Source organism: Pseudophryne corroboree, chromosome 1, assembly GCF_028390025.1.
Source record: "Pseudophryne corroboree isolate aPseCor3 chromosome 1, aPseCor3.hap2, whole genome shotgun sequence".
NCBI classification, from domain to species: Eukaryota; Metazoa; Chordata; class Amphibia; order Anura; family Myobatrachidae; genus Pseudophryne; species Pseudophryne corroboree.
This window is the reverse complement of record NC_086444.1, coordinates 893085597-893099135: the sequence shown is the minus strand read 5'-3', so window position 1 is coordinate 893099135 and position 13539 is coordinate 893085597. Positions and strand designations below refer to the sequence as shown.

Here is a 13539-nt window from a genome sequence, read left to right as displayed (position 1 = left end):
TGGATACTAGGGGCAATATTTCCTCTTTTACTTTTTAGAAGGTTTTATAAATATCCCTGTATTTTAAGTTGTGGGATGGATAGATAGATAGATAGATAGATAGATAGATAGATAGATAGAGGAATTAAATAAGTGAATACCAGGTGCGGAAGGTTGCAGCCTGGCATGCCATGCAGCATGTCATGATGCAGCATGTTGCATCACAGTAACATTGCCATGGTTACATCTGTAGATAGATTTGTATACATAGAGATATATTGACTTTCTATATATGTTTGCCTTATTGTCCTTCTCACTTCATAGGGCCAATGATATACAGACTTTATTATTCACTGGTCTATAAATTGTCATCGGTCCAATGGGGTCATCTTTCCCATATCATTCATTTGTTCTGCATTTCACAGAATATCAATTTCACTAACTCACAGTTTTGCAGCACTTCCCTTCATGCTTTAGGGCTCTTCATCTGTCTCAGCCATCTCTCAGGATTTCACTCCCTCTTGTACCCTCTTATAGATCTGCTTTATTTTAGCCTTATTGTCTGCTAGGGGCTTTTGTATGGGTACACCTGCTATATATGAAATCGGGAAGCCTTTGGGTGACTCCCTCTGCTCTCCTTATTTCACTCTCTTGATGCTAGGCTGCACATGAACAGCAATCCCTACTCCCAACAAAATGGGGTGTCTCTCCTCTCTTCACTCTGGTGCCCATGTGATAGCATCCCACTCCCCAAAGCCCAGAGGGACACAGGATCTCCCCCTCTCCTTTCCAATTCCTGGTGGTGAAGTAGAATTGGCCATTAACCATTGATAGCTACCAACCATCAATAGTTTGCTTTCAATGGTTTATAGTTTTACCATCGATGGGGGAGATCCAGTGAAGGAGATAAGATGGTGGTTACATTCACATACAGATGGAGCTGTGCTCATCTAATGCAGATCTATCGCAAACATGCACTCCTGGCATGGTTAGGCGATCTGGCGCCTAGCCACGCTATGGGAATGTACATAGATGCTCCAATTGCAGTGAATTGGGCGAGTGCGCATCTCACACATGCATCCAAGATGCTGCGATAGGCACCCCTTGGTGGGCGTGCAGCTGCACAGCTGGAACCATGATTAGCGTGGCTCCATATGTACGTGACATCAACCATTGATGACAGAACTTTAAATGGGCAATCGTACTGTGATGTCCTCCTTTCCTCTCACTTACAGGAATAACACATACAGATGTGTCCTCATACATCCAGCTTCAACACACCCTGCAGCACAAGATGCCTGGTGTGAGGGAGCTGGGAGCCTTTTAGAATGCACAAGGAGACTGTGTTGATTAATTTGATATATGGCACTAGTATATTGTGTGTATTTGAGTCTGTATATGGAGCAGAACAGAACTTGTATTGGAAAAAAGCTGTGGCTGCTACTTTTTTTAGCACTTCATATTCCGAGACTCAGTCGCACACAGATATGCAAGTGTCATACCTGTATATCACATTAATCAGCATAGTCACCTCGTGCTTCCTAGTTACACTGTGTTGCCACAAAAACACATTTTCAGCAAAAAAGAAGCATTAAAGACACCAGACGCTATAAGATTCTCATGCAACCTATCATGCTGTGAGGGGATGTTTGGCGTAACTGCAGCAAAGATGTATGAGGACACATCTGTAGCTGCCTAATTCTGCCCTCCTCCTTGACAGGGAAAATCACACAGTTGTTTTACTCCAATCTTCTCTTCACTAACAGATCACAAACATAGTACTATATCATTCCACCTACAGTCACATTGGGCTGTTACATTTTATTGAACTTAATTAGTACTTTTAATTCTTGTTTTTTTTAAACTTAGTATTTATTGACAATGATGTCCACAAACACACATTTTACTGTATGTTTTTGACAATTCATTAAAATACTGCTGTATATCATGTACAAATTGTTTACTGGTGGCCTTAGTCATGGATACAATGTCAGTATTGTATGCTGTGGAGCTTTTTTGGTACTGCACATGTGTATAAGGCACACTGTGCATGTACTGCTATTTGTGTTGCAGGGGCAGTCTAAGTGATGATTTTTGTGCAAAGTAAGTTTAGGGCAAAGGCATTCATGGTAGGTAATGTAGGGGGGTGATGACTCAAATACAGGCATGTGGCCACCATTTTGGGGTCATGTCAAAGCTTGCAACTTTGATCCCATATGCAGTTACAGTGGCTCAGGCCATCCTGCATGATCATAGACTTATCGACTGATGTGCAGCCAATGTCTGCATCTTTGCACACAAGCCCCGGATCTGAGATGCTTCCATTGGGCATCTTATTACAAATGCGGGTGGCTGTGACATTTGCATATTTTTTTGCACAGCTGCTGCCTACTAAATCACATCTGCGGCTGCAGATTTTGTAATCAGGTTCTGTATCATTGGAATTTAGTACAAAATGTATCAAACTACATCACAAGGCATAAACCAGGTGCAAATACTACTGTTTTCTTCTGGCGTTGACCCAACACATATTCTTATGTTTTCTGCTGCCATAAAACTAGCACATATGCTGCCCTTGCAGAGCTACAGTAGATGTATTTTGAGATTTTTCCAGCTCTGCAAGCAAAGTGAATATTGCACATTCATTTTTTACCTAAGCTTAATGATAATCTTTAAATAGGTCTATCTTAAATAAACAAATAAATAAATATACAAATAAATAAATACATCATTGTCTATATTTCTGTATTTTATTTATTTTTTTCTATTTTTTTCAGGTATTACTAGATACACAAAAATTACTGCGCACTCAGGTTGCAAATTTCACCTTCAATCTTGGATTTTCAGGGAAGTTTTATCACACAGGTAAGAATTTTAATATAAAATGCATATGATTACATTATATAGCACTGATTACATTGTATACTGTAGATGTTATGGGGAAAAATATGCCATTTGATAAAATACATGCATAATATAATAATAATAATAATAATAATCAATGAATTGTAAACTAGACAGGGTATATAATATTTACGTAATGATACTATTAATATGACAAACTACATTAATGAATGATAGAGAGAACAAAAGCTGTTATTATAACTACTTATGCATGCATCAAAGAAATAATTATTTTAATTCCCAACTCAAAAAAAAAAATGAAACATACTTTCTTGAAAAAATAATAATTGTAAAATCTGCAGAATACTGTACTGTACTATACTTTGTTTTAAATGTTATTTTAAAGTTGATTGCAATATTGTTTTGTATAATGTGTTGATATTTTTATAATAAAAGTTGAACCAACCAAGTGAATAGAGATCTATCTTTAATAAATGTAAAAAACACACTGCTACAGTAAGTTGACTCAGAAGATACAAAGAAAATATCTGGTGAATTATATAAATTTGCCCTAAGAAGAGAAAATCCATTTCAACCCCAAAAATAATAATCATATTTAATCTTTGAATTAATAATTCAGTGTGTAATTTTCTATATATTGTGCCAAATTAACATGTATGAACATTATTAACTAACATTGAAAATATTCATACATATGAATAAGGTCGCATCTAATATGCCCTTTCCTCATTTTATACAATTTTACAATGCAATTAATGAAAAACAAGTTGTACTATTTGAACCCTGTCTCTTCTTATACTGTAGGTGGTTTCCTACAAGTGCTACTCACTTTAATGTATGCTAGTTCTATAAACCTAAATTATTTCCAAACAACCTTGTTTCCATGTAATGTGAAAGTAGCATAATTATTACCCTAGCCAAGACTACTTTGTAAAGATCTGATCAGCCTTATCTATCATTTGCCTGGAAAAAGAATGTTTGGTTCAAATCTTTGTAAAATATGTTGAACTGACTTAATCTGTGTTAATAATGTTAGACAGTTTTATAATATGAACATTAGTATCTAATGATCAGTCTTCCATAAAGTCATGCTGACTTACAGTATATTGATACACATCATTCATTACTTAAAATACAGTACTTTACCAATGACTGTTTTCATGCTTGCCGGTTTATAATTTGATGGTTCTTGTTCAATAATAATAGAATTAATAGTTGTCTTACTATTACATAAATTTCTGTAGTTCCCTGTACACAAGTGGGTGCATGCTATCTGAGCCAGTTATTGTACTGATCTATTAAGCCCTCTTACTAAGATGTGAATTATATTTGTACTTGTAGCTATCAACTTTTTAATACAGTACATGAATTTTTTTTAAGCAAAGCAGTGTAGGATGGGGTGATATTCACTTGTTTCTAGGGGAAAAGTTCACCATAAACATATGGTGGCATCAGCTGTAACTACTGTATATTCTTAGTACCATTTCCCCCGGACACATGGTGGGGGTAGATCTGAAAAATACCACCCCCCCAAGCCTAATTCCAGTGGTTATAAACCATCCCTCAATGAAAAGTATGGGCATATTGTAATTATTAACCGACCGCCGGCTAGAAACCGACCGTCGTTCAGAATCACGACCGCTTGCCAGAAACCCCACTTGGGTGGTAGTCCATGCCACCACCTGAGGGAGAATAGAACCTTTTATTGCCACCATGCCCGAAGTGTGGTGAGCGCAGTGAGCCCATGAGGGGACACGCTGCGCATGAGGTCAGGATTCCAGCTGTTGGAATTCAGGCACCGGTATTTCAACTGCCGGGATCCCATCATTAGGGAAAACATATTGATCCCATATTGGATGTACTGTACATTTCAAAACTATCGGATCTTCAAAAGCCATTATAGTATCTCTGAAGAATCTGGATAAAGCTGTGTTTTATTTTATTTGTAAAAATGAGATACAAGGACTTGTTATTGCATCATACTCACTTTAAAAAATTTTTAAATATTAATTTCACAGACAGAGCCACTATAATGGCTTTTGAAGATCCTATAGTTTTGAAATGTACAGTACATGCATTATTGCTTTCCTGTATCACTTTTAATATTTTCATAATTACCTATACTGCCTTTTCTCTAACGTCCTAAGTGGATGCTGGGGACTCCGTAAGGACCATGGGGAATAGCGGCTCCGCAGGAGACTGGGCACATCTAAAGAAAGCTTTAGGACTATCTGGTGTGCACTGGCTCCTCCCCCTATGACCCTCCTCCAAGCCTCAGTTAGATCTCTGTGCCCGAACGAGAAGGGTGCACACTAGGGGCTCTCCTGAGCTTCTTAGTGAAAGTTTTAGTTTAGGTTTTTTATTTTCAGTGAGACCTGCTGGCAACAGGCTCACTGCATCGAGGGACTAAGGGGAGAAGAAGCGAACTCACCTGCGTGCAGAGTGGATTGGGCTTCTTAGGCTACTGGATATTAGCTCCAGAGGGACGATCACAGGCCCAGCTTGGATGGGTCCCAGAGCCGCGCCGCCGGCCCCCTTACAGAGCCAGAAGGCAGAAGAGGTCCGGAAAATGGGCGGCAGAAGACGTCCTGTCTTCAACAAGGTAGCGCACAGCACTGCAGCTGTGCGCCATTGCTCTCAGCACACTTCACACTCCGGTCACTGAGGGTGTAGGGCGCTGGGGGGGGGCGCCCTGAGACGCAATAAAAAACACCTTGGATGGCAAAAAATGCATCACATATAGCTCCTGGGCTATATGGATGCATTTAACCCCTGCCAGAATATACAGAAAAACGGGAAGATAAGGCCGCCGATAAGGGGGCGGAGCCTATCTCCTCAGCACACTGGCGCCATTTTCCCTCACAGCTCCGTTGGAGGGAAGCTCCCTGGCTCTCCCCTGCAGTCACTACACTACAGAAAGGGTTAAAAAAGAGAGGGGGGCACAAATTAGGCGCAGTATTAACTATACAGCAGCTATAAGGGGAAAAACACTTATATAAGGTTATCCCTGTATATATATAGCGCTCTGGTGTGTGCTGGCAAACTCTCCCTCTGTCTCCCCAAAGGGCTAGTGGGGTCCTGTCCTCTATCAGAGCATTCCCTGTGTGTGTGCTGTATGTCGGTACTTTTGTGTCGACATGTATGAGGAGAAAAATGATGTGGAGACGGAGCAGATTGCCTGTAATAGTGATGTCACCCCCTAGGGGGTCGACACCTGAGTGGATGAACTGTTGGAAGAAATTACGTGACAGTGTCAGCTCTGTATAAAAGACAGTGGTTGACATGAGACAGCCGGCTACTCAGCTTGTGCCTGTCCAGACGTCTCATAGGCCGTCAGGGGCTATAAAGTGCCCGTTACCTCAGATGGCAGATATAGACGCCGACACGGATACTGACTCCAGTGTCGACGGTGAAGAGACAAATGTGACTTCCAGTAGGGCCACACGTTACATGATTGAGGCAATGAAAAATGTTTTACACATTTCAGATAATACGAGTACCACCAAAAAGGGGTATTATGTTCGGTGAGGAAAAACTACCTGTAGTTTTCCTGAATCTGAGAAATTAAATGAGGTGTGTGATGATGCGTGGGTTTCCCCCGATAACAACTGATAATTTCTAAAATGTTATTGGCATTATATCCTTTCCCGCCAGAGGTTAGGGTGCGTTGGGAAACACCCCCTAGGGTGGATAAACGCTCACACGCTTGTAAGGGCTCTAACCTCTCCTGAGATGGCCGCCCTTAAGGATCCTGCTGATAGAAAGCAGGAGGGTATCCTAAAATGTATTTACACACATACTGGTGTTATACTGCGACCAGCAATCGCCTCAGCCTGGATGTGCGTGCTGGGTCGGCGTGGTCGGATTCCCTGACTGAAAATATTGATACCCTAGATAGGGACAGTATATTTTTGCCTATAGAGCATTTGAAAGATGCATTTCTATATATGCGTGATGCACAGCGGAATATTTGCCGACTGGCATCAAGAGTAAGTGCGTTGTCCATTTCTACCAGTAGAGGGTTATGGACACGTCAGTGGTCAGGTGATGCGTATTCCAAATGGCATTTGGAAGTATTGCTTTATTAAGGGGAGGAGTTATTTGGGGTCGGTCTTTTAGACCTGGTGGCCACGGCAACAGCTGGGAAATCCACGTTTGTACCCCAGGTCGCCTCTCAACATGAGAAGACGCCGTATTATCAGGCGCAGTCTTTTCGTGGACAAGGGGGCAAAAGGTTCCTCTTTTCTGCCCCGTGACAGAGGGAGAGGAAAAAGGCTGCAGAAATCAGCCAGTTCCCAGGAACAGAAACCCTCTCCCGCCTCTGCCAAGCCCTCAGTATACGCTGGGGCTTTACAAGCAGAATCAGGCACGGTGGGGGGCCCGTCTCAATGAATTTCAGCACGCAGTGGGCTCACTCGCAAGTAGACCCCTGGATCCTTCAGGTGATATCTCAGGGGTACAAATTAGAATTCGAGACGTCTCCCCCTCGCCGTTTCCTAAAGTCGGCTTTACCGATGTCTCCTTCTGACAGGGAGACAGTTTTGGAAGCCATTCACAAGCTGTATTCCCAGCAGGTGATAATCAAGATACCCCTCCTGCAACAGGGAACGGGGTATTATTCCACACTGTGGTGGTACCGAAGCCGGACGGATCGGTGAGACCGATTCTAAATCTAAAATCTTTGAACACTTACATACAGAGGTTCAAATTCAAGATTGAGTCACTCAGAGCAGTGATTGCGAACCTGGAAGAAGGGGACTACATGATGTCTCGGGACATCAAGGATGCTTACCTTCATGTCAAAATTTACCCTTCTCACCAAGGGTACCTCAGGTTTATGGTACAGAACTGTCACTATCAGTTCAGACGCTGCCGTATGGATGGTCCACGGCACCCCGGGTCTTTACCAAGGTAATGGCCGAAATGATGATATTCCTTCGAAGGAAGGGAATTTTAGTTATCCCTTACTTGGACAATTCCCTGATAAGGGTAAGATCCAGGGAACAGTTGGAGGTCGGTGTAGCACTATCTCAGGTAGTGTTGCGGCAGCACGATTGGATTCTCAATATTCCAAAATCGCAGCTGGTTCCGACGACTTGTCTTCTGTTCCTAGGGATGATCCTGGACACAGTCCAGAAAAAGGTGTTTCTCCCGGAGGAGAAAGCCAGGGAGTTATCCGAGCTAGTCAGGAACCTCCTAAAACCGAACAGTGCATCAATGCACAAGGGCTCTGGGTAAAATGGTGGCTTCCTACGAAGCAATCCCATTCGGCAGATTCCACGCAAGAACTTTCCAGTGGGACCTGCTGGACAAATGGTCCGGGTCGCATCTTCAGATGCATCAGCGGATAACCCTGTCACCAAGGATAAGGGTGTCCCTCCTGTGGTGGTTGCAGAGTGCTCATCTTCTAGAGGGCCGCAGATTCGGCATTCAGGACTGGGTCCTGGTGACCACGGATGCCAGCCTGCGAGGCTGGGGAGCAGTCACACAGGGAAGGAATATCCAGGGCTTAGGGTCAAGCCTGGAGACATCACTTCACATAAATATCCTGAAGCTAAGGGACATTTACAATGCTCTAAGCTTAGCAAGACCTCTGCTTCAAGGTCAGCCGGTGTTGATCCAGTCGGACAACATCACGGCAGTCACCCACGTAAACAGACAGGGTGGCACAAGAAGCAGGAGGGCAATGGCAGAAGCTGCAAGGATTCTTCGCTGGGCGGAAAATCATGTGATAGCACTGTCGGCAGTATTCATTCCGGGAGTGGACAACTGGGAAGCAGACTTCCTCAGCACGACCTCCACCCGGGAGAGTGGGGACTTCACCCAGAAGTCTTCCACATGATTATAAACCGTTGGGAAAAACTCGACAGGTATTGTGCCAGGTCCAGGGACCCTCAGGCAATAGCTGTAGACGCTCTGGTAACACCGTGGGTGTACCAGTCAGGGAATGTGTTCCCTCCTCTGCCTCTCATACCCAAGGTACTGAGATTGATAAGATGGAGAGGAGTAAGCACTATATTCGTGGCTCCGGATTGGCCAAGAAGGACTTGGTAACCGGAACTTCAAGAGATGCTCACGGAGGATCCGTGGCCTCTACATCTAAGAAGGGACCTGCTCCAGCAAGGACCCTGTCTGTTCCAAGACTTACCGCGGCTGCGTTTGACGGCATGGCGGTTGAACGCCGGATCCTGAAGGAAAAAAGGCATTCCGGATGAAGTCATCCCTATCCTGATCAAAGCCAGGAAGGATGTAACCGCAAAAAATCACCGCAATTGGCGAAAATATGTTGCGTGGTGCGAGGCCAGTAAGGCCCGACGGAGGAGATTCAAGTGGGTCGATTCCTACATTTCCTGCAAACAGGAGTGTCTATGGGCCTGAAATTGGGGTCCATTAAGGTTCAAATTTCGGCCCTGTCAATTTTCTTCCAAAAAGAACTAGCTTCAGTCCCTGAAGTTCAGATGTTTGTAAAAGGGATACTGCATATACAGCCTCCTTTTGTGCCTCCAGTGGCACTTTGGGATCTCAATGTAGTTTTGGGTTCCAAAAGTCACATTGGTTTGAACCACTTAAATCTGTGGAGTTAAAATATCTCACATGGAAAGTGGTCATGCTGTTGGCCCTGGCCTGGGCCAGGCGCGTGTCAGAATTGGCGGCTTTATCCTAAAAAAGCCCTTATCTGATTTTCCATTCGGACAGGGCGAAATTGAGGACTCGTCCTAAGTTTCTCCCTAAGGTGGTTTCAGCGTTTCACCTGAACCAACCTATTTGTGGTGCCTGCGGCTACTAGGGACTTGGAGGACTCCAAGTTGCTAGACGTTGTCAGGGCCCTGAAAATATATGTTTCCAGGACGGCTGGAGTCAGGAAATCTGACTCGCTGTTTATCCTGTATGCACCCAACAAGCTGGGTGCTCCTGCTTCTAAGCAGACTATTGCTCGTTGGATTTGTAGTACAATTCAGCTTGCACATTCTGTGGCAGGCCTGCCACAGCCAAAAATCTGTAAATGCCCACTCCACAAGGAAGGTGGGCTCATCTTGGGCGGCTGCCCGAGGGGTCTCGGCTTTACAACTTTGCCGAGCAGCTACTTGGTCAGGAGCAAATACGTTTGTAAAATTCTACAAAATTGATATCCTGGCTGAGGAGGACCTGGAGTTCTCTCATTTGGTGCTGCAGAGTCATCCGCACTCTCCCGCCCGTTTGGGAGCTTTGGTATAATCCCCATGGTCCTTACGGAGTCCCCAGCATCCACTTAGGACGTTAGAGAAAATAAGAATTTACTTACCGATAATTCTATTTCTCATAGTCCGTAGTGGATGCTGGGCGCCCATCCCAAGTGCGGATTGTCTGCAATACTGGTACATAGTTATTGTTACCAAAAAATCGGGTTATTGCTGTAGTGAGCCATCTTTTCTAGAGGCTCCTCTGTTATCATGCTGTTAACTGGGTTCAGATCACAAGTTGTACGGTGTGATTGGTGTGGCTGGTATGAGTCTTACCCGGGATTCAAAATCCTTCCTTATTGTGTACGCTCAGCCGGGCACAGTATCCTAACTGAGGCTTGGAGGAGGGTCATAGGGGGAGGAGCCAGTGCACACCAGATAGTCCTAAAGCTTTCTTTAGATGTGCCCAGTCTCCTGCGGAGCCGCTATTCCCCATGGTCCTTACGGAGTCCCCAGCATCCACTACGGACTATGAGAATTAGAATTATCGGTAAGTAAATTCTTATTTTTTTCTTGAGGCATGTGGGACAATTGCAGGGCATTGAATAATAATTATAATTGAGAACTAGTAACCAGATTATCACAGAGAACTTCTAACAAACCACAGTTTCCAAGGGATTTTTTGGGCCTTGGGACTAGAGGAGGCAGATTTACTAAATTTTGTTTTACAATCACAAAATGTTAAAGTTCTGCTGACCAATGACTATGTCATTTTGTGGGTTTGGATTACCATGTCTGGCAGGCCTGGTCCCCTGGACAAGCCATGGCCTAAGCATTTTGAACCTGCTTCTTCTTCTCTTTACCACCATAGATTCCACTCTCTGCTGCATGATATATAGTAATGGTATAATACATTTGCCAAAGCCTTACAATGCATTTGTTGGTGTCCCCCATCAACCCTAAAATAGTGGAGTATGGTCAGATGATGAATCCTCACTGCCACCAGCTCTTACTTTAACAGACAGTAGGCACCATGCTCTGCTCATCAGACTGGGAGTCTAACACCTGATGTTGAGTAAAAGCAGCTAATTCTACTATGTGAACATTCAAAACACTCAATTAAATATATTCCATTAATATTGTAGGTACCTCTTAACCATTGGCACCCTAGGCAAATGTGTAGGATTGCCTAATAGTTGCTTTGTTCTTGAGTTGCACAGAAATAGTTATCATTATTATTTTCCTTTGTTTATAAGGCACCACAAGGGTTCTGCAGTGCCTAACAAAGTACATAAACACATGTGCAAAATAAGAAAACAGTGACTTACAGTACAAGACAATGTAGAACAAGTACATGGTATATAAACATCCCTGCATCAGTGGACATGACACTGAAATAAGAATCAGGGTGACAGAAACCAAAGGTTAGATGCCATTGTAGGGAGTATAGAGTAAAAGATAGTCTAAATAAAAGAAGAAAAACCACATATGGGGAGAGGGCCCTGCTCATGAGAGCTTATATTCTAAAGGGGAGGGACAGTTATACAGGAGTGACACAAATGGGGTAGACCATGACTGTAGAACAGAGGGTTAGGAGTAGAGATCACTGGGTTTTATGAAGAAGTGGGTCTTGAGAGCCCGTTTGAAGTTTTGTAGAGATGCAGAGAGTCTGATAGGGAGAGAAAGAGAGTTCAAGGTATAGGAAGCAGAACATGCAACATCTTGGAGGTAGGCGTTAGAGCACATAATCAGTTGGTAGGAGAGATGGCATTCATTTGTGAAGCAAAGAAGATTGGTGAAAGTGTAAATGGAATAAGGTGTAAATGGGAGAGGAATAAATGACAACCTTATAAGTGAGTGTGAGAAGCTTGCATTGGATCCTGAAGGGGAAGGAGAGCAAGTGTAGGGATTGTAAGATAGGGGAGGCAGACGTAGTATGTTTGGAGAGGAAGATGAGCCTGGCAGCAGCATTTATAATAGATTCGAGTGGCGAAATCCAGTTGTCAGGGAGGCCAGATAGGAGGAGACTACAGTAGCCCAATCTGGAGATGACCACTGAGGAGGATCTTAATAGCATCTAGGGTGAGAAATGGTCTGAACATGGAAATATTTTGAGGTAGAACTGGCAGGATTGCAAGAGGGACTGTATGTGTGGTTAGAAGGAGAGGGAGGATTCAACCATTACACCAAAACTGCACACATGGGGGCTAGAGGCGATAGTTCTGCCATCAATAGATGATGAAATTGTGGGAGGTGAGGTTGGGACAACTCATTCTTAGATTTGTTAAGTTTAAAAAAGGGCTGGGACATCCAAGAAGAGATAGCAGAGAGACAGTTGGAGATGCGAGTGAGGAGAGAGGAAGAGAGGTCAGGGAAGGAGAGGTAGATTTGGTACAAATGTGTCAACATACTTTTCAAATTTAAGCCATATGGCCAATAAAATCTGCAACATAGCCATGACTTGTGATTTTTTTTAAGATATACTACTTTAATCTGATAGTTTACACTAATTCTTTTGCAGCAAAAAATAAATCGTGAAGCCATCAAATTGCTACTCTTGATGGAGTTGTCACGATCCGGATACTGAGACACCATTTTCCTTCTGGATGTACGTCCTCCATGGGCCTCTGCTGCCACTCCTGTCTCGCTGATCGCCGCGCGCCACTGGGCGCATGTTATTCTGCTACTGCGGCCTACATCGCAAGTGTTGCACCTTCCCTATAGTACTTAATTCCCCTTCTTTGTTTGTTCATGGGCGCAGCCATGTTAGACTCCAGTCACATGACATTATTCCTCCTATCCACGGTGCTGGAGCCTTGTCATAATTGCTCAGCCAATCCCTGCTATGCAGCAGGTATAAATATCCGGTCCCAGCTCCCAAAAGATCGTCAGTGCTTTCATTGTCATCTGTGATTCCAGCATACAAGCTTCACTACAGATTTTCTCCTGCAATTCCATTCTGCAGATCAGCCTGACTTCCCTGGTGATTACACTCTGCTGTGTAACCCGACTCTCCAGTGTTAACCCCTACAGCCTACTTTGGATTCCTGTGTTTGAACTTTTGCTTTGCAGTAATCATCCTTCATTCTTCAGTTCCTGCGTACTCCAGTTTCATTCCTCATCTTCCAGTGAACCCCAGCCTCATTTATTGTTTACAGGACTTTCTTCCATATTCCAGGTTACTGGCCTTCACCGATTGTGAACTTAATTATCACGTGTGACTTTACAGTATATTATTCTTTTGCACGTTTTATGACTTTTCATTTAATAAAATCACTGAAAGATATTTCCAGTTGTCGTGGTCACGCCTTCGGGCATCCTTGCTACTGTCTTTACGCATGTCCAGGAGTCCCATCGCTCCTCCAAAATTCAGGTACCCGTCAACCCCTACAACTGAGGCTCCCAGTCACGGTTTTCAGCCCTCAGTTGTGACAGTAAGCACTGACCAAATGGATCCAGCCGGAGACCTGTCCCAAGCGCTTAGGCTGATACAAGAATTGGCAACCCGCCTTGAACGTCAGGAGGCTGCTCAGGA

At 43.6% G+C, this 13539-nt stretch overlaps 1 protein-coding gene across 3 annotated transcripts in view; it reads left to right on the top strand.

Moving 5' to 3' along the window:
* LOC134916434 (bifunctional heparan sulfate N-deacetylase/N-sulfotransferase 4-like) overlaps positions 1–13539 on the top strand; it is a 624652-nt gene that overhangs the window by 197255 nt on the left and 413858 nt on the right. For all 3 annotated transcript variants that reach the window (XR_010177405.1, XM_063920212.1, XM_063920213.1), the window contains exon 3: positions 2757–2844. Coding sequence is in view for 2 of the 3 variants with exons in the window: in XM_063920212.1 (XP_063776282.1) it covers positions 2757–2844 (88 nt within the window). In the remaining variant the exon portion in view is untranslated. The remainder of the gene's footprint in view (positions 1–2756; positions 2845–13539) is intronic.